This window comes from Rosa chinensis, chromosome 5 (genome assembly GCF_002994745.2).
Source record: "Rosa chinensis cultivar Old Blush chromosome 5, RchiOBHm-V2, whole genome shotgun sequence".
Classification (NCBI taxonomy): Eukaryota; Viridiplantae; Streptophyta; class Magnoliopsida; order Rosales; family Rosaceae; genus Rosa; species Rosa chinensis.
The window spans coordinates 1,686,910-1,707,539 of NC_037092.1; the positions used below are offsets into that span (position 1 = coordinate 1,686,910).

The following is a 20,630-nucleotide window of genomic DNA, read 5'->3' on the forward strand; positions in this document are numbered from 1 at the left end:
TTTAACTCTAATCAACGTCAGCAGGATTCAAATCTAAATGTGGGGGTTCCACACTTGGAGACTCTTACCAATTCAACCATTTGTGGTGGTTATGCTTTGTAGCTTTTAGTTTCAATTCATCTAAATTCAAAGCCCGAACATAAAAAAACATCTAACTTTAAAAATATGTTATAAATTCACTTTAACCAGAAATTTCCGTGTAATAAAAGAACAAAAAAGAAACATTGTGAGGTTGTCTTTCTCGTCCTCTTCCGTTTCTATTTTATTTTGGAAAATAAATAAATAATCAACTACAAAAAGAAAAAGACAGAAAATCAAAAAAATTATAAAGAAGAAGAAACGGGGAGCAATAAAAAAGTGCTTAACTATCCCATACGCTGGCCCGAAGCCTAGAATCACCAAAAGTCGCGCCGATTCTGTACGGTTCGGTTCCCAACACACTCCCCAACCCCTCCAAGCATTTAAATTACCAAACTACCCCTCCACTTGCCCCCCTACTCTTTCTCCCATAACATTCCTCAATCCTCACTACTCGAATCCAACTCACTCTCTCCCAGAAACTCCATTGAATAGCTCAGACTGATTCCGCGTCACTGCCCCCAATCGGAAAATGGCAAAGTCGTCGTCGTCGTCCTCCTCGACGGCGTCGTTTCCGCCTCTCAAGCCCGACGACTACTCCCACAGCCGCGTCCACTACGCCGTCGTTTTGGCAGACCACACCACTCTCTCCCGAATCGTCTCCACGCTCCCCCGCCTCGCCGATCCGGCTCAGATCCACACCGAGTCCGACTCGCTCTCCCAGGAGCGCGTCGCTGATAAGATCTCCGCCGTGCTTGACCGCCGCGACGTCCCTCACAGAGAAACTCCTCTCCATCTTGCTGTCCGGTTAAACGACGCCGTTTCGGCCAAAATCCTCGCCTCCGCCGGCGCCGACGTGTCCCTGCAGAACGCCGCCGGGTGGAACCCCTTGCAGGAGGCTCTCTGCCGCCGGAGCTCCGAGATCGCCTTGATCTTGCTCAAGCTCCACCACCGCTCCGCCTGGGCCAAGTGGCGCCGCCGCCTGCCACGTGTCATCGCGGTCCTGCGGAGAATGCGGGACTTCTACATGGAGATCTCGTTTCACTTCGAGAGCTCCGTCATTCCGTTCGTCGGGAAAATCGCTCCGTCCGACACGTACAAGATCTGGAAGCGCGACGGGAACCTACGCGCCGACACGTCGTTGGCCGGGTTCGACGGCCTGAAGATCCAGCGCGCCGATCAGAGCTTCCTCTTCCTCGGCGACGGTGACCAGGCTCACGACGTTCCGCCTGGGTCACTGCTCGTCCTCAACCGCGACGACCGGAAAATCTTCGACGCCTTCGAGAACGCCGGGTCGCCGATGACCGAGTCCGACATCGCCGGATTCTGCTCCCAGACGAGCGTCTACCGCCCCGGCATGGACGTCACCAGGGCCGAGCTCATCGGCCGGACCAATTGGCGACGGCAGGAGAAGACCGAATCCGTCGGAGAGTGGAAGGCCAGAGTCTTCGAAATGCACAACGTTGTCTTCAGCTTCCGGTCCAGGAAAGTCGCCAATCCCGATAATGCCGACGTGGCGGCGGGGAGCGAGCAGGTCCTCCCTCTAGAGCTAGACGAAGACGACGACGGTTTCTTAGTGGCGGAGAATCCGAGCATGTTCGGAATCCCCGACGGCCGGAGGCACAGTAGCTTCGTCAGAGATGACCGGGAGTTCGTGGCATTGGGGAGAAAAAGCGTCGACGTGACGTTTCAGCCGCCGCGGAGGTCCATGGCGGCGACCGTTACGGCGGCGCCGGTCCAGACCAAAGAGAAAGAGTACGTCAAGAGCCTGAGACCCTCCGTTTGGCTGACGGACCATTTTCCGTTAAAGACGGAGGAGCTGCTGCCGTTACTGGATATTCTGGCGAGTAAAGTGAAGGCGGTTAGGAGAATGAGGGAGCTGCTCACTACCAAGTTCCCGCCAGGGACGTTTCCGGTGAAGGTAAGGGCATTTATGACATTTCATTTATTCAAAACCGCCTCTCGGGCCCACTTAAGATTTGGGTCATGGGTCTCGGGTCGTCGTCGTCTTTATTTGTCTCTGGTTTGCTTTTTGTTGCTTTTCATGCTTTAGCTGACTCTTTGCTCCGAGACAATAGTCTCGGTCGACCAATGAGAAAAAGACACGTAAGATCATGTACAGTGTAAAATACCTAATGTATCCCCCAAACCTGACCCGGATTACTGATCTGGAGTTTTGGACGATATTATACGTCTAGAAGCTTTTTGTGGGGCCTCTACGGTCGGTGAATTGGACCGTTCTGATTCAGCGGTGTTCCGAGCCTGGGGACCTAGACCCTAACTGATCCCTTTCTTTACAGTCAGGCATGGCTCGTGGGCCCCATTATTGCTAAACCTTATTTGCTGATAAGAAGACCGAAAGAAAAGAGTTTACTTTTGTTTTTGTATGACTTTGATTTTGCTGATGTGGAATGCTTAACGGTTTAACTGCTTTGATTTAGGGGAACTGGGATTTGACTCTTTTTTTTGTTATGGTTTGACTTGACAGCTGGCGATACCGGTGGTGCCCACAGTGAGAGTGGTGATAACGTTCACCAAGTTCGTTGAGCTACAGCCAACGGAGCAGTTCTTCACTCCAATGTCGAGCCCTAGGCAGTTGATAAGGGGCCAACAACAACAGCAAGAGGAGGAGCACAGAAGCAAGACGGCAACGACGACGCAGAAGCCTTCTGGGTCGTCGTGGTTGAGGCGGAACAGCAGCCAGTCCGCATCGGCCACGAGCAAGCAGCAACACCAGCATTCGAGTGCGGTGGGGTGGCAGGAGCCGGAGCCTTTTGCCATTCCTAGCGGTTATACGTGGACTAGTATCGATGACAAGTCTCGGAAGATGAGGAAATCGAAATCGATTAGGAAATCTAAGTGACATTAGTTTGATCCATTAAGAGAAGCAAAGGGGAATCGGTAGATAGGTTGGTGAGTTGGGTGTGTTATTGCTGAAGTTGCATATAGGTGATTGTAGATATACCATCATGTAACTTCGGTCATGTTCCTGTTTACCTTGGGTGTTAAAATTATATGGGTAATCTATAGAGTTGCGGCAACGTTTTTTACCTCCAATATGTCCTGTTTATTTTCTAACAGTTCATGATGTTTTGCACTAGCTTGCTTTGCTTTGAATTGTTGTGACATTGAGGTTTTTCTTGTGCCTATTGATTCCCAACTTTGGTCCTCGGCCACTTACGAAGCTTCTCTTTGAAATTTCCGTTATTGGGCCAACTTCAAAAGAATCAATCATTTCCAGCCCTTGCTAGGCTAGAAGATCGGAGACACATTTGAAGCCTGGCATCTTGATGGTTGGTCAAAGGCAATGCTAATAAGGTCAAGGTGTAATAAATCATAAATATTACAGATATCGAGGGTCTGAACATACCAAAAAAACGTTCTAAAAACAAAATATCAGAATGATGCTGTCTTTTAATATCAGGACTCGTCAAATCCGAAATCACGAAAAGGTTGGAAAGATGGGGAATAATGAGTTGGAGTAACGGAGATAGTGAAGGCATAATGAAGGGAATTAGCAATCAATTAGCTATAAAGCTGTAGGATGCTCTGCATCTTGAGTTGCCTTGTTTGAGTAAGGAGAAGATGCTCTTGTGCCTCTCTGGATGAACAGAAGAAGGGCACTAATATTAGGGAAAATGCCAAACGTGTTGGCTTTGATTCAGTGGAAGGGAAACTCAGACTAGTGAGTTGGCTAGTCCCTTTTTAAAAAGGTACAACATATAAATGTGATAGGAGAGCCAGCCCATCATCCACAAGTGGACCCTTTTATTATTGAAGCTTCCTCAAGGTCTCTCTCTCCAATTCTTATTTCTTGGCAAACCCTCCTTTGCTTAAACTACTTCTTCATCTTTCTGAATCTGTACGCTAACAATCTCCAGGTAACTCTCTCCCTCTGTCTGAAAATAGCTGTATTGAATGTTCTTCTTGAAGGGTTAACAAATCCTTGGTACCTTCAGATCTCTGTCTTTAGGTTCATGTAGTATGGTGTGGTTTAAACTTTGCCTGCATATTCTTGATTGTGTTACAATACCTTGTAAGGATGGATCCAAGATGGGATCTGATCCATTTTCCTCTTACAGAAGATATGAAAACTAAGCACTATAACTTTTACATCTATGCATTGTTTAGAATGTGCTTGCTTTCATGTTAGAGTTTCTGCCCAATTTTATCCATCGATAAAAACCAAGAAAGTAGAGCTTTTTCTTTGTTTCAATATATAGTCTTTGTTTCAATATATATGGCAAACTAGTAAAACTTGTATTAGAAAGGCAGTGATGATGTTTCTTTGTTCTATGCTGTTCCAGTAGTGGTAAGAATTCATTTTTTGGATTTGATTTGTGGGAACAGGGTATTGAAATGGCGACGGAAGCACCAGGGTGGGCGGATCAATGGGGCGCCGGAGGCATCGGTGCATTGGAAGATGAAGACAAGAACAAAAGCCTGGAAGACAACAACAAGAAGAAGGGAGAGACCAAGTCTGGACTAAACAAAGCTAAGGTTGCAGCAATGGCTGGCGCTGAAAAGATCAAAAGTGGCACAACCAATGGCATCAAATGGATCAAAAATCAGTGCCAGAAGAAGAAATCTACCAAGACCCCAACTGAAGTTTAAGCGTTAATAATGGGTTTGCTTGTCATTCAAATTGCTTCTGTAACAAGTGATTGGGATTAATGTCGTACTCTATGCCTTCTCTACGTTTGAGAAAGCTTATCCTTATTCTCAATTTTAATACAAAAGCTCGATGTCATTCTTTGTACATGCACGTACCTCAATTCAGATTCTGCACATTCATTACCATTTATTAGACATCCAAGCAGTCTAAACTCAGTATCAACTGCCATGGTATCATATAAAGCAATTCTAAAGGAACGATCATATGCATAACTCATTAAGCTCAGACCAAATCAAAAGAATGGAAATTAGTAACATTCGAGATCCCATGAGATGTCTTAAAAATAAAATATTCCACCAACGATATCAATCCCAGCGGTCTCAAAGACCATGATAAAACTATGGTAGATAAGCAGATCGTTGCCTACAGATACTGATAATTTACATTTTTGAAGTTCTATTCACATCTGCTCTTCTCCTTAAAGGGATCCAAAGACTTGCTCTCCGCTGTAGGTCATGTAAAGGAATCCATCTTCATCCTTGTTTTCTTCATAAATTGTAGACATCGAGGCAGCTGTAACAACATTGCAAGAAATGAGAACAATATATACAATTACTATGACAACTTTGGGACAATAACGAAAACAAAAGACAAAAATTGCAGCTCACCAGTGGAAGGTAAAGTGTTCTTGACAAAGATAAATATAGCCTTGTCTGCACTGAGCTTGATCCTCTTGCGAACAACATAAACAAATTGTCCAACAGTCAAATCAGCAGGGACAAGGTATCTGCAGTCAGATAAAACAATGTAAGAACCCCTTGGTCAGTTGGTCTTGTACATGCTAATACTTCTTGAAGCTGGGTTTACGTAGATACAATCATTTATGTCATCCATAAAATGTTTAGGAACGAAACTCCCACCAAATCAAAATCAGGCATTGGCATAAACTGCATAAAATTTATAAACTGGTGGAATTTTGATTTACATAAACTGCATGCACACTTCAAAATCCACAAGATACTAAAACCATACAAAGCAGGCATTGGCATTTCTGAACACATGTAAATCTATGAAAAAATATATACAGAAGATAAATTGAATCACATTCCCATTAAAATGTAGTAACACATGTTAGGAAGGAGAAGAGCAACTCACTTCTTCTTGTCAATATCGGGAATGTCACTCTTTACAGCCTTCTCCACAATCACCGGTACTCTCTCCGGATACTTCTCCCTGATTCGACAAGCTTCTGCCTGCCTCCTCTCTGAAACATCCAAGTCCAATGACATCAGAATAAAACAGAACAAACAATGAACCATAATCACCATATGGAATTTTCTACTGATCTCCAAACAATCATAGGGACCATGTTTTCCTTTATAAACACACAAAGACACACATTTTGATCATAATTGCATAAAAATTGAGTCTTTAGCCAACAAAAGGCTCAAACTCCCACCAAATCAAAATTCCACAATAGGAAACAAGTATGATCATGAAGATTAACACAAGCAATTCATATAGAACCAAACTTTAACCAATAATCCAACACAAATTTAGGGTTTGGCCATTGCATGTCAATATAATTAACCCAGAAACCAAAATGAACATACCCAGAGCAAGTTCTTTCTTGAACAAGCTTTTGTCATTGGCCATGGCTGCACTTTGGATCCGACCTTCCTCTGCAAATTTCAAACAACAATTCATCACAAAAATTCTAGCTTTACCCAACAAAATCCAAACCCTAAAGGTCGAAGCTTTAAGCTTCTTGCAAGAAATAACATACCCAAATTGACACGAAAAGTGAGAATTGATTGGGGTTTTGGGGATTGATTGGGGAAGTCACAATCAATCAAAGAAGAAGAGAATTGGGTACTTATGTATAGATTTATATATATTAGGTAAAGGAAGAGGCTTTGAGCTTTGTTAGGGTTCGTTTCCGATTCCAACACGAAATCAAATACTTGCAAACCTTCTCTATCTATATCTCTTTTGTTTGAGAGATTTTATGCGTGTTGCAAGCAAACTCTCTCTGGGTCCAAGTCACCAAGTAGTTCTTGCAAACGACGTCGGATTGGTCAAGATTGGGCTTGGAAGAATTGAATGAATCCTAATTTAACTTGGGCCTAAATATTGGTCACAAATTTAAAAATACATTTTAAAATTTTTTTAAGAAAAATTCATAGGATTGAAGAAAAGAAAAATAAAATTACAAACAAGTCCTTATTAGTTATTACACAACCAACTCAGCGGGAAGAGGATTGTAACATGAGAGAAGCAAGAGGGTCAACCTCTTTCAAATATACAACATGGATTCCCCGCTAAAACTATAATAAGTTGACTAACAAAGTTGGGTACAGGATTCAGGAAGAGCATTTATGCATTAACCAAGTATTGGGACAATTAGATGTAATTCGAGTGCCTCAAATGCGGATACAGAATGAATGTCCTTTCACTAAATCAAAACTTTCAGTTGGTTTCATCTTTAACCCATTACAATCAGGGTAGAGCTTCTAAGACCGCCTTTTATTATCTCTGTGTTTTCACATCGAGAATTCTTTGCAGATGAAGATATGCCAAAGGGGCCAAAGGGGCTTCTTACTTCCCAAACAGATCTTCTTATAACTCTATATAAACGCTGGTTTATCAAGAATACACAAGAAAGGCACTTCGAATTGTTGATTCAAGGGCATTCAACCAACTTTGTGTAGGAGCATTGTGTCAACTTTAACAATGGCATCAAAATTTGATGTTTAACAACCATAGTTGATAAAATTCATGGGAGTCAAGATTGAAAGTTGTGAAATACTTACCTTTCTGCTTTGGATTTGTTTGAATCTTAAATGGAGAGAGGAAAAGCAAAAACTCTTAAAACTGTTCGGGTATAATGTCATCTACTTATAGGGTTTGAGAAATCTTGGCCACCAAGTATAATAATTAAAGAACTTATCATATCCCCAAAATTCTTTCCAAAATTTGCTCGAGAAATTATAAGGAAACAATTAATTCTAATGATTAGATTACAGTACCCTAAAATGGAGAAATCATGTGATTACCAATGTCAAGTGTCCACTATCGATCTCATGGAGAACAAGCATCTCCTAGAAGAATTTACTGGAATGATGTCAGTCGTCCGAGGGTACGTGAATGGTAATATATTTATGTATTACACTATTACTTGCTCCGTAGTCTAAACCTTTAGCGTATGTTCACTAGGGTTTTCCTTGAGGGTCAAAAACAAAAGGTGCATACATATAATAGATGTTGGCACTATAGCCAACATTGCTGCCCATCTTCATCAAATTGATGGATTCGATTCATATTGGTATTTGAAAATTGAAATCTCTCCAGCTCTTTCTCACCTTCTTTCTGTGACCCACAAGAAAAAACACACAGAGATGGACACGGGCGCTTTTATTATTACTCGGATTCTACATGCACCGGAGTCCCCAGTTAGCTTCTATGTTGGTTTTGTGCGACTTATATTTGGAAATTAAGACCAAGCAAAGGAGTACATGTAACATGTTTGATGTTTCAGGGCTTCAGGCATCAACGTTTGCAAAACGTGGATTCTGACAATGCGTAATAAGTGCAATATGGCAAATGTAGGTAGGTAAGCTAGCTACTACAACTCAAGTTATCACTATGTCGAATCCAGTCCCTGCCACCATCGATGAGTCCATCTTGGGGTCCCTAGCCTTCATCATTCATACTGCCATGATTTTCAACTAGCTAGTCCAGATTGGTATTCTTCGACTCTTTAGGAGAAAGTTGTTGTCTAACATGATATAAGAAGAATCGTATTTATAAAACATATTAGATTTTGCGTCTGAAATTTGGATCCGCCCTCATCCAATTCTTACTCTCTTTTGTGTCAAAGAGGTTTAAAGAGGTTTTAGGTCTTGTGTTAAAAATTCGGATCTCCATCATCCTACTTTTGTTGTTTGATTCGTGCCTATATTTGACTTAAAAACCAGTAAATAAGTTCAATTTTGAGTCCCCAATTTCAAATTGGAACCCAGAAAGTGGATTCTCCCCCACCTATTTGGTAGAGAGGGGGTCCTCGTAATGAATGAGAGGTTGGGTTTGGAGAGGAACAAGAATAAATGTTAACACTTTTTCTCGGACCTATAAGATTCTTTTGTTGGATGTAATTAATATGCTTATCAAGGTAGACAGTCACCCACTGCAGTCACTCAGAGATTCTTCTGGGAGAATAATAATGGTTTTGGATCCTTGAATTAAGCTTTCTATCCTAACTTTGAGTAACTGAGTTGTTTGATTGCCTAACAATCTCCGAAGTTTATGCAAAACCTCAGAAATAATGTTTAGTACGTAACTCTAGGTATTTTGCTTCCTCTTTTTTCTTTTTCCTTAAAATTGAGGAGACAAGATGTTAGTTAAGATAGTTAAGATGTTCAAAAGAAAATTAGAGAAGATACGTTGAGAGAGTTAGCAGCACACAAAGCTAAGCAAATTAGCAAAATGCTGGATAAATGGCCTAAGAAGGCCAAGGCCATGCTATGTGCTAATCGTACGAGCAAACAAAGCAAGATAGTGTGCGGGAGCATTTTCATCTCATTAAGAAATGTTTATGGATCTGGTCAACTACATTCTACGAGAGAATCACCAATTTCATTTCTGACCCTTTGCATAAAATCTGCATATTATGTTAGGCATTTCCTTATCAATTAGCTAGCCAACCAATTCTAATAATGGCTTTTGCATCTTCCATATTTTAGGACATGGCCTGGGGAAGAGGTATTGTTTCAATGGAAATAGAAACCAGAGGTGCAAATAGGTATATAATCAATGAGCATTTCCATATATAACATACTGGTCACCCCAACCAATTAATGCTAATGGGGGGAGCTTTGATTTCTTCCGCTGTTTCTGTTTAGGCAAAATTCAAATGGGGAGGAAGAAGAAAATAACCACAAAAGAAACAGACAATATATAAGCACTTCACATGCAGTCTCCTATCTCCATCAACCTCATAAATAAGCACAATTGAAAGCTCAAGGCTTTGCCTCATGATGCACCCTCTTCTCCCTTTCTTTTTCTCTAATTTAGCTTCCAATTTAATGTACCCACCTGCTTTTTGTTGTAGGGTTGGTGCCAAATTCAATGCTATCATCTTCAAGACCACAACCTTCTGTCATCCCTCTCATATATTTAACATATGAGATTCTCTCACACAACTCAGGAAAACATACATCCTATTTTCACTCAATGAAAGAAAACATAGCTAATTAATCCTTCTTCATTTCTTTTGCCTCCATCTCTCTCGTTGTTTCTTTGAGGCAAATCAGTTATCACTTCAAACCCCTTCGATGCTTCTATATGTGCTTTGATCATGTATATCTACTCTGAGGTAGGAGCAGAATATATATGTGTGTATGTGTATATGTGCTATGTGCTTGTTTTTATTGTAACTAGAAAAGTATTCTCAGGTACAAAAATGGAGGGAGCTTGCTTTAACATGAGATATTGGTGCGGTTCAATCAGAAATCAGCTCTTTCCTCTTAAAGTTCTGTTATTTGATTGAGCCGTGCCAATATCACATATCAAATACAGCTTCTGATGATTATCCAAGTCTGCACCTTCTTCTTGAATGAGCTTGATTTGGATCATTATTTCTGGTAATGTGAGCTAGTTACCTTCAAGGGTAAGTTAGAAATTGATATGAAGCTGGTTGTTATATATAGTTTGGCATATATCTTATCTGGGTTAATCTGATCTCTGATTTAGAGCTGCTCTTTCATAAAAACCACATGGTTGATGTGAGGGGCTCATTGTTTGGTAGGTAAGGGAAAGTTTCACTGTTTTGTAATTATTTTAGATTTACTTCTACGTAAAGGTTCACTACTTTTGTAGACAATGTGATATGGGGTAGGTAACAAGATTCGATCCTCTTTTCTCATTCACATTATTGCAGTTCTTAAGGAATGCATTATCTATTTGTTCTTGATAGATTACCAAATGATCTGTTAGATTCCCAATATTGTTTATTTGCTTGCCAGAATCAGTATGGTGCTGTAGGGAATTGTAGAGGGTCAAATTCAGCTAGATTGATTCATTGCCATCAGTCTTTCAGTGTATGGAAATGGTTCTGAATGAGGGATTGGAGTTGCTTGAAGTTGTACAAGTAATAAATATTCAAAAGACCAGATAGTATATCATTAATGTATCATGTGTGTATTGATAATTTCAGGCATCGTTATATTACCTTGTATCATAAATTTCATATTTCAATGATTGCTCATGGGGTATTACTGGGGTACTGATTTATTATGGTGTATCTTAAGTTATATCCACATGATCATTAGCTGTTGATTTCCTAAGATTAAGTATACATTATCTACTCAAAATCCATTTTTCGTACTCCACAAACTGGAGTGTCCTTTTTGTGAGTACAAGTTCTTAGTTCGACTCATACACAACCAACTTTTGTATAGTAAAAAGAAAAATAAATGATAAGCGCGCTTTGAGTAACAATGTTAATCTGCATTGCAGTCAGCAGAAAGGGAGACAAAATGGTCAGTTATATTGGAAATATTAGTAAAGGCAACAAATACCTTTGAAAGAAAAAAGCAGCAAATGCTGCAGACATTTAAGGAACCTAATTTAAAGCCTACTGGCCATGGCAGAGAAGTTACAATATAATAGATCTACATCATGAAGAATGAAGATCTTAAACTCTGTCTTTCTGATTTAGCTATTCTTTTGGGGAAAATGGTCCGTACGGTACCCTGCTTTTGACTTTTTATAACTTTTGGTACCTGACAAAAAAAAAATATATCAATACGGTACCTGAAGTTCTCTGCCTGACCGAGGATTGGTACATATGGCTGTTAGCTCCGTTACATCGTCTGCCAGCTGGCAATTTTGATCATAAAATGACCAATTTACCCTTTATTCTTTTTTTGTTTTGTTTTTTTCCTCAATTTTTTTTGAACCTTTTTTTCCTCAGTTCTCCTCCATTTTTGTGCATGGAATTACAAACCAAAATTGATGCGAATCCTTCTGGGTTTTTACTACTCTTTGCATCCAATAACTAGGTAACAATGCAGCTATGCTCCTTGGATCTGGAGGCAATGCAAAAGAAATAGAGGCAATGAATTTATGCTCCTTGGATCTTAATTTCGCTGCAAGCTCAGAAGCATCTTAGTTTCCCCATCTATCTCTCCCCCAATTTCATCCAATAACTTCCCATTCTCATCAACCTCGTTATTTTCAGAAGATAAAATTAAAAAATAAAATTTGGGTTTTTGAGAGAGACGAATCTTGTAGGAGTCAAGATCCTTCTCGCCAGGTTTGGTCTTGCCCATGAAAGTTGTGGAGCTGAAACTTGTGGGATTTCAAATTAAATGATTTTAGAAGAAAATGTGAGAAAGAGTGGCTATAAGTCGAAGGAGGAGTTGGATGTGATTGAGGAGACCATTACAGAGAAGCTACTGGAGTTTGAAGAAGGTAAGACCCAATTGGTGGTGGTGGTGGCCGTAGATGATCTAATGGTGGCTGTGGTGGTGGATGAGGAGGGGGGAGTGATTGGGTGCCCCATATTTTTGAGCTTGAAAATCTTGCTCTTGAGCTCAGCTACCAGCGAGGAGGAAGAGTTGAGTGATGAAATTTGCCTCCACGCGTCCAGATGTGGGAGCCACCGTTTCAGACCTGCGACGGACCAACGGCTCGCCATTGAAGCTGGTGAAGTGTAAGGACTGAGAAAAGTGAAAGGAAGGTGCAGAGCGCCGTTTCTTTAGGTGGCTTTCCATCCACCATCGCCATTTCTTTTGGTGGTGGATGAGGAGCTTCGTTGTTTTCGTGTTTGTGTTTACTAATTGAGAATTTGATTGTGAAATGTTGTATTTGAAGCAGCCAAACTCCCCAATTTGGGGTTCATTTGGTGAATGATTTTGAAGACAAGTCGGAATTGGATTTTGGGTTCTGGGGGTTTGATTCGGCTGTGCATAATATTCTGATAGGGCCCTGAGCTTGTGCTCGGGGATCTGAGTTTCGGGAATATTTATAATGGCCTCGTCGGAAAATGCGTCGGAGCCGCCACCGTCCTCCCATGTCGGAGGAGACGAGGAAGTTATTACTCCTCCTCAACACATAGATATGCAGAAACAGAGAGAGAGAGAGAGAGAGAGAGAGAGAGAGAGAGAGAGAGAGAGAGAGAGAGAGAGAGAGAGAGAGAGAGAGAGAGAAATTAAGGCATGAAAGGACGAAAATACCCTTCAAAAATTGCCAGCTGGTAGACGATGTAACGGAGCTAACGGCCATATGTACCAATCCTCGGTCGGGCAGAGAACTTCAGGTACTGTATTGATATATATTTTTTTGTCAGGTACCAAAAGTTATAAGGAGCCAAAGGCGGGGTACCGTACGGACCATTTTCCCATTCTTTTGCTTCGGTTTGGTATTACATACATTCTCTATTGCACAGTACATGTGGACTTAGGCGGTGGGATGAAAAATTAAATCAGTACATAAGCTTTTTTCATGTTCTCTACACATCCTTAACTGGAAGAAATGCAGCAAAGTAGTTCCAAAAATCTTGAACTCGATTGAGCGTTGTTCTCCACTTCAACACAACGTTGGTGAACGCATCATCACCTATTCTCTCGACGAACGGACCTACAAATTCCGGTACGTGTAACACCAACCAGACGAAGCAGTATGGGTGTGGCCTGCCATGCCCTTCCACACACAATCTTCAGTACACATTAAGCCATCAACTGTATAAATTCATCTACAATATAAAACCACAGTCGAACTAAAACAAAAGAATCTCAAATTACCAGGTGATCAGTACCACAAAGCAGTCTCCAATATATCATGATTATCTTTGCCAAAAAAATAAAAAATACACCCGAAATTTTTGGGCTTAAAAAAAAACCTATAGGTGTATTTTTTTTTTTTTGTTGGTAATCGAGTGTAGGCTTTGGCAAGCCCACCCGAAGTCCCAACCAACGCCTGACGAAGACTCTCAGTCTCTCACTCCCTCTCTCCGTCCATCTCTTCATCTTCTACTCTTCTTCTTCTTCAAATTGGGGCAATCAATCAATTCAATGCAAGTATGATTTCAATTTTGTTCAATTTAATCAATTCAATTTAGGGCAAATTTTAAGGTTAACGATTGATGTGGAATTCAATTTCGTGGATTGAGGATTGTTTTGTGTGCCATCGATATCAGAGGAATGATGAGGGCAGAGTTATTTGTGGTGGATCTTGCCAACGAAAATGGTATGGATTGTTTGATGAATCTGGGTTATTCATTTGTGTGATTCCTTAGTTTAATGAATCTGGGTTGTTTGTTGGATTGGTCTGTTAGTTACTTTAGTTGGACTTGGACTAGTTGCCGACTTGCCGCCGTAATCTGGATATTGCATGTGCTATTTGATACATGTCTTGATGATTTTTTTTTTTTTTTTTTTTTCTGTAGCAATTTTCTTTTTTGCATAGATACAGAGGAAACATGATGCTTAACCGCCAAGATTATTAGCATGTTTTATAGCACTCAGAGTGATATATCTCCCAAGATTATTAGCATGTTTTTTTGTTGGGATAATACGATGAAAACCCTATTCTCCCAAGCAGCGCCTCCTCTTGCGTTGACTCTAACCCCGCCCCCTCTTGCCGGCGAGGCGCATAGCGGCTCCGGCCAGTTCCAAATCTCAGGGCGCCTTTGCCCTTCACTTAATCTATTTTGGAAACATCTAATCCCTATAGGTTATTGTGGTGATGGTCCTAAGGCCCTGGTACTGTGGGCTGGAGAAAGCCAGGACGGCGGTGAAAGGGGGAAACGATTCATTCACGATGGTGACCCGATTTCCTTGTCCGGGTTGCCTCCTACAATGGCTAGGATCGGTGGGATCGGTGTGCTAGTATGTGGTGGCGCCAACGGAGTTGTCGATGCCACTGATTATGGCGAAGGTGTGGATCTGGGGTCCTTGAGTTTTGACCTGATCGGACTGGAGGTCAATATGAAGGATGGAGGGGCGCCACTACGTGCTATTACGATGGGACTGCTGCGGTCGGCAGAGCGGGCTATCAGAGGCAAATCATGGGATCAGGTTCATAGCTGTATCTGGACACCCAGATTAGTGAGGCAAGGGTGCCCTTTTTTGGCTCCTAGCCGAGCTCAACTCTCGTTGGCTTTGACGGGGAGGACGGCGAACTGACCGTTGATTATGGCAGTGGGCAAATCATGGCGGGGTGAATGGCCGTTGGCGACTCCGGGGGCAAGGGATAGCATGCTAGTGGTTTCTTGGGCTCCTTGGGCCGTGGGTTGTGACTGCAGCACTGCAATCAAGTTCTGGGCCGGGCTCTCTTGGGTCCAGAATGAGCAGTGGGTTTTATACCCATTTTTTAATTAGTTTTGTTTAAACTAGCCTATTACTATGCGAGATTTGTTCATAGTTATAGGCTCACTTTAAATAAGTGAGCGATAAGTTCGAATATAGTTGGTCTATCCTATGTGCCACTGTGGCTCCTCCACGAATTCTTGTCTGGCCATTGTTATGTGTCAACGGATTGGTATATAATGGTCTTCTTGGCATGAGATTATTATCAATGGAATTCCATTATTTCAAAAAAAAAAAAAAAGTGATATATCTCCTAATACCAAAAAAAAAGAAGGAAAAAAAAAGGATGTGTATGGTTTTGGAGTTGTTATGCTCGAATTCTATCCTCAGGAATTATGGACTTGTTTCGATCATGCTTTACTTACGGAGTTCCAGCCAATTTGAGGAGATTGAGTACATTATTCAAACACAACTTATTGTATTTGGCTTTATATAGTGCCGCACTTTTTTCCTTTTTGTTTTTTATTTTTTTTCTGACACAATATAATCAAGATCCTAACAGACTTTTCAACACTGCAATAAGCCATAGACATATCTCAGAAACTGTGGGCTTGAGAGACTTGAGCCTAACTTAATTTGAGATTTCTCTCTTCATGGCGTGTCTCTGCTTACCCATTTTTACGATTATTTCGCAGATATGAATTAAAAATAAGATTAGCCAAGGAGTTATAGAGCAAAGCTCATTGACATTCGCTGTAATACAAGGCTGACACTACTATTTATTTTGTTGTTTAGTTTTGTATAGATATGCATTTGAAGAGTAAGGCTCACTAAATTCCCCTGACTAGGTGTACATTTTTTCTTTAATTAATAAAATTCTCTCGCGCAGTCGAAATTCTCCATAATTTTTTTTTTTAAAGAAATCTAAACCCACCCAAAATTTCAACCCTGAATCCCGTCACTGCTGACAGACCAACAAAACAATACGGCATCATGTATATCATAATTTATCGGTCAATTTCATGATGAGCATGAGTGACAGTCGTGGCATTTCTCCCTTGAATTGTTTTTGTTTTTGTCAAACAAAAAAAATATATATATATATATATATATACACACACACACACTAAAGACATGTTACCTGGTCACAGCTGTTCATTGTGGAAAGGTCTACAAAGCAAGTAATAAGATGCTTCGTCAATGCTTCTTCATTGTGGAAAGGTCTATTAGCGAAGAAAATCCATTTCTTACATTATAATATGAGTCATATATAGTCAACATCCAAGACCAAGTTTCTCCTCCAATTTTAGGATGCATCCTAGATAGCTCATTGTCCAATTTCAATTTCTTGTGCATAATTGACGAAACGTGTCCTAATTTGTCGTGCTTCGTCAATGCTTCTTCCATTAAATATAAACGTAATACAAAGTGAGAAAAATGCCACTGTTTGCTACCTACAAAGTTGCTAATGCCCAGAAAATGTTGGTCAAAGCTCTGCTTCTCTTCCTCCTCTTTCGATTTTGCGATTCCAGGGACACCTTAACATGGAACCAAGAACAACTGAAGGATGATGGTGGAGTTTTAGTGTCCAAACAGAGCAAGTTCGAGTTGGGTTTCTTCAGCCCTGGAAATTCTAGCTACCGGTATATTGGAATTTGGTATTCTCAGACTAAAGTATCTGAGAAAACAGTGGTGTGGGTTGCAAACAGGAACAATCCCATCAATGATACCTCTGGTGTGCTCAAAATAAACAGGTATGGAGAACTGGCCCTTTATGCTTATAACATGAACAACACTCCTGTTTGGTCCACCAATGTGTCACGGCCGGTCCAAAATAATAACGCAAGCACTTTCTCTGCACAGCTTTTAGATGCAGGAAATTTAGTTGTGTTCTTGGATGATAATAATGAAATCTATGTATGGCAAAGTTTTGATTATCCTACAGATACTCTAATTCCAGGTATGAAAGTCGGGGTGAATTGGAAAACTGGGCTAGAATGGGTCTTAACATCTTGGAAGTCACAAGATGACCCTGGACTTGGGGACTATACCTTTAGGCTCTATCCAGATCAGACTGCCGCCCCCCAATATTTTATGTATAAAGGTTTGAGCAAGTATTGGCGAAGTGAGTCAGGACCAGGGCCTCCTTTTGTCACTAATCAAGAGGAAACTTATAATTTCTTCAATTACACCAATGCAATTACAAGAACGACGTTGAACGATTCTGGTAGGTTATATCGTCTTACATGGGATAATGGTGGCGTTCAATGGAAGGAAGATTTTTCTGCACCGAAGTCCCGGTGTGACTGGTATGGACAGTGTGGTGCCAACAGCAAATGTAAGCCTGACAATATTAATGAGTTTGAGTGTGAATGTTTACCAGGGTATGAGCCTAGTTCTATAAATGATTGGAATCAAAAAAATGGGTCGGGTGGATGTGTGAGTAAGCGAGTTGGTGTATCAAAGTGCGGGAGTGGAGATGGGTTTGTGAATGTGGCAAGAGTTAAATTTCCAGACACATCAATAGCATCACGGTTGAGAACAGGTATGAGTGCCAAAGAGTGTGAGCAGGACTGCTTAAGAAATTGTTCTTGCACCGCATATTTGAGCATCGAATATGAAGGGCTTGTGGATTGCTTGATATGGTATGATGACTTGATGGATATTTTAGTGTACACAGAGCGTGGACGAGAATTATACGTACGTGTAAATAAAACAGAGTTAGGTACTATTTATCTTGTCATTAAAACACTCGGCTTGTATAAGTTTTCAGAATCCCAAATACGTGTTTTCTTTGTCTTGGTTTTCTAATCCTTTGTCACTCTCTTATGTAGCTGCATATGCAGGAAGATCACAAGTTTTCTTGGAAAGGAGGGGTATGCTAGCTATTCCAATATTGTCTGCTCTACTGGCATTGGTCCTAATCATTATGCTTGCTTGTTGGTGGCGTAAGAAGAACAGGAACACAAAAGGTAAAAGAAGTTCTCATCTATTTTGAATTTTTGATTAGTTAGTTAAACTGCTTAATTTAGTTGTCATGAGCTGGTAAGGGTTGTTCCGTCTGTAAATCACATGAAAGAACTTCAACTAAGATCATATGCCTCTTAAAAACATGGACTAAAATTATGATGTTATGCAGTTAGAAACAACGAGGATAAAATGATGTAGAGACTAGAGAATAATGTTTATTGTTTAGGCATAGACTTTGTGGAGGCAGAGGAGCTTGAGGAAACTCAGAGACACCCCGAATTGCAATTTTTCGATCTTGACACAATAATAGCAGCCACAGACCACTTCTCTCCTGTCAATGAACTTGGCCATGGTGGTTTTGGCTCTGTTTATAAGGTAAGCAACAAATTTCGATATCCTAAACATTTCTAAGCTCCAAAAATCTCTTTTTGTTCTGGCTATGTTAGGTTCTGCATGACTGTTTCTTTTACTATACTAAAGATATTAGTCAACAGTTTAGTTGCTCCTTAAAGGTGTTGACTATGTGAAAGATTAATATTGATACTGAAAATAACTTCAGGGTCAGCTACCAAATGAACAGAAAGTTGCTGTGAAAAGATTGTCCAGAACTTCAGGACAAGGGATTGAAGAATTCAAAAATGAAGTTGCACTTATAGCAAGACTTCAACACAGGAACCTTGTGAAACTTTTAGGCTGTTGTATGAAGGGAGAAGAAAGGATGTTAGTCCTAGAATACATGCCTAACAAAAGCTTGGACTCCTTTCTTTTTGGTATGTGTAGAGGAAATAATGATTGGTTCAGGCCATTTCTCATATATAAAGTACATATATGAAGCTTCTTACTAAAGAGTATCATTTGCATTTTGATGTAGATAACACAAGACAGTCCTTCTTGGATTGGGAAAAGCGCTTTGAAATTATCAACGGGATTGCTCATGGGATTCTATATCTTCACCAAGACTCAAGATTGAGGATTATCCATAGAGATCTAAAAACTAGCAATGTTCTACTAGATGCTGAGATGAACCCAAAAATTTCGGATTTTGGCATGGCTAGAATATTCCACAGGGACCAACTGCAAGATAAGACGAACCGAATTGTCGGAACATAGTAAGAATAATAAGTATCACATTTAATCTTCATTATGCTATTGTTTAGCTGTAACATTCTATATTGTTTATATACAGTGGCTACATGTCACCGGAGTATGCAGTATTTGGAAGATTTTCCACAAAATCTGATGTCTTTAGTTTTGGGATCATAATGTTGGAGATTTTAAGTGGCCAGAAAAACAATGGTTTTGTTCCGGAGGATCCTTCCATGAACTTAATAAGACGTGTAAGCAACACATATTTTTCTTACATTTTATCTATGAGTATTTATTATTTTTTAAACTAAATTTCAATTGCAGGTTTGGGAGCTCTGGGAAGAAGGCATAGCCTTGGATATTTTGGATTCGACACTGAAGTCATATCACCCTAATGAAGTCATGAGATGCATACAAGTTGCGCTCTTGTGTGTACAAGAAGATTCGAAGGACCGACCTGCCATGTCAGCTGTTGTTTTCATGTTGAGTGGTGAAGCATCTCCTCCATTGCCTAAGCAGCCGGCATTTGTTTACAGAAGAAGTTCCGGCACTGATGTTTATCCATTACTTTCAAACAGATCTTATTCTATAAACGATGTGACAGCATCTACAATGGAAGCTCGATAACGATGCAAACTTAAAATTATTCAGTAACAAGTTTCTGTTACAAAATTCCTGAAATCAACATATAATAGAGTAACAGAAGCCTCCTAGGCATTTCAACAATATAGTTTTCCTATACTGTAGGTTTGGTGCATTTGAATCCAACTCTTAGCACTTGTTGAAATCAGAAGTGAACAAATATTAGCTTCTTATTTTTGTGTGTAACTAGCTAAAAAAAATTATCAGGCGGTGAACAACTTCAATCTTTCCAAGGCAAGAGGCTCACTGTCAATCCCCTGTAATATGCTGCTAGAGCAGGAAGTTGGAGGAGTGACTTTACGAGCTTGCATCAACTCCCACGTATAACCTCCAGTGTACAGAAAACTATGGAAGGTTAATAATAAGATGGTCCAAAGATTCCAGACCAGTAGAATATTCATGGATCCCTCTGCAACAAAGGTTACAGTAAATAACAGGCCGCATTAGAACATTCATATGACTGCATAAAAGAGAGAACGAAGTTACAGTCAAAACTATTTGCATTTATAAATTGAGAGAATACTGCTTTAAACAAAATGACGATCAGTATTTTTGAAATGCAGCAAGAGAACTCTCACCAACAGCTAGACTTGGGGAAGTGAAATGCTGTCAGCCTCTGGAAAGCAAAGAGCTAGTTCAATCTCATCTCTGTATGGAGAACGCAGTACAGGTGTGGCCTGCCATACCTTTCCACACACAATCTGCAGTACACATTACACCATTAACTCTTTAAATTTATATTGTATATAAAAACCACAGTCGAACTAAAACAAAAAAAATTCAAATCACGAGGTGATTAGTACCACAAAATAGTCTCCAATATATCATGATTATCATCTACTAAGGCTAATTCTACAATACAGAAAACAACAGAACAAAACAGTATAACCATCAAAACAAAATTATCTGACTAAAACGGACAAAAACAA

General features: G+C 40.4%; 3 protein-coding genes across 3 annotated transcripts; 2 read left to right on the forward strand and 1 right to left on the reverse strand.

The window, feature by feature from the left end:
* Nucleotides 1-286: 286 nt before the first annotated feature.
* On the forward strand, nucleotides 287-3,130 carry LOC112165986 (ankyrin repeat domain-containing protein 13C). The gene is made up of 2 exons (XM_024302725.2): nucleotides 287-1,999; nucleotides 2,567-3,130. Exons 1-2 carry the CDS (start codon nucleotides 611-613, stop codon nucleotides 2,939-2,941), a joined length of 1,764 nt encoding a protein of 587 aa, XP_024158493.1. The 5' UTR covers nucleotides 287-610; the 3' UTR covers nucleotides 2,942-3,130.
* Nucleotides 3,131-4,969: 1,839 nt separating this feature from the next.
* Nucleotides 4,970-6,666, reverse strand: LOC112165987 (autophagy-related protein 8C-like). Its single transcript, XM_024302726.2, has 5 exons — nucleotides 6,480-6,666; nucleotides 6,307-6,375; nucleotides 5,849-5,957; nucleotides 5,362-5,480; nucleotides 4,970-5,266 (listed from the first exon to the last, which is right to left on the reverse strand). Exons 2-5 carry the CDS (start codon nucleotides 6,347-6,349, stop codon nucleotides 5,172-5,174), a joined length of 366 nt encoding a protein of 121 aa, XP_024158494.1. The 5' UTR covers nucleotides 6,350-6,375; nucleotides 6,480-6,666; the 3' UTR covers nucleotides 4,970-5,171.
* Nucleotides 6,667-16,457: 9,791 nt separating this feature from the next.
* Nucleotides 16,458-19,896, forward strand: LOC112167267 (G-type lectin S-receptor-like serine/threonine-protein kinase RKS1). The gene is made up of 6 exons (XM_040519400.1): nucleotides 16,458-17,728; nucleotides 17,838-17,975; nucleotides 18,179-18,348; nucleotides 18,533-18,743; nucleotides 18,845-19,082; nucleotides 19,160-19,896. Exons 1-6 carry the CDS (start codon nucleotides 16,483-16,485, stop codon nucleotides 19,368-19,370), a joined length of 2,214 nt encoding a protein of 737 aa, XP_040375334.1. The 5' UTR covers nucleotides 16,458-16,482; the 3' UTR covers nucleotides 19,371-19,896.
* The last annotated feature ends 734 nt before the right edge of the window (nucleotides 19,897-20,630 follow it).

Bases quoted from the DNA above. Each gene is read 5' to 3' on its own strand.
- LOC112165986 (XM_024302725.2), top strand. From the start codon at position 611: ATGGCAAAGTCGTCGTCGTCGTCCTCCTCGACGGCGTCGTTTCCGCCT. The intron at 2,000-2,566 runs GTAAGGGCATTT...TTGACTTGACAG, and splicing joins CAGGGACGTTTCCGGTGAAG to CTGGCGATACCGGTGGTGCC.
- LOC112165987 (XM_024302726.2), bottom strand. From the start codon at position 6,349: ATGGCCAATGACAAAAGCTTGTTCAAGAAAGAACTTGCTCTGG. The intron at 5,481-5,848 runs GTGAGTTGCTCT...ATCTGACTGCAG, and splicing joins CCCGATATTGACAAGAAGAA to ATACCTTGTCCCTGCTGATT. The intron at 5,267-5,361 runs GTGAGCTGCAAT...ATGTTGTTACAG, and splicing joins GAACACTTTACCTTCCACTG to CTGCCTCGATGTCTACAATT.
- LOC112167267 (XM_040519400.1), top strand. From the start codon at position 16,483: ATGTTGGTCAAAGCTCTGCTTCTCTTCCTCCTCTTTCGATTTTGCGAT. The intron at 17,729-17,837 runs GTACTATTTATC...TCTCTTATGTAG, and splicing joins TGTAAATAAAACAGAGTTAG to CTGCATATGCAGGAAGATCA. The intron at 18,744-18,844 runs GTATGTGTAGAG...ATTTTGATGTAG, and splicing joins CTTGGACTCCTTTCTTTTTG to ATAACACAAGACAGTCCTTC.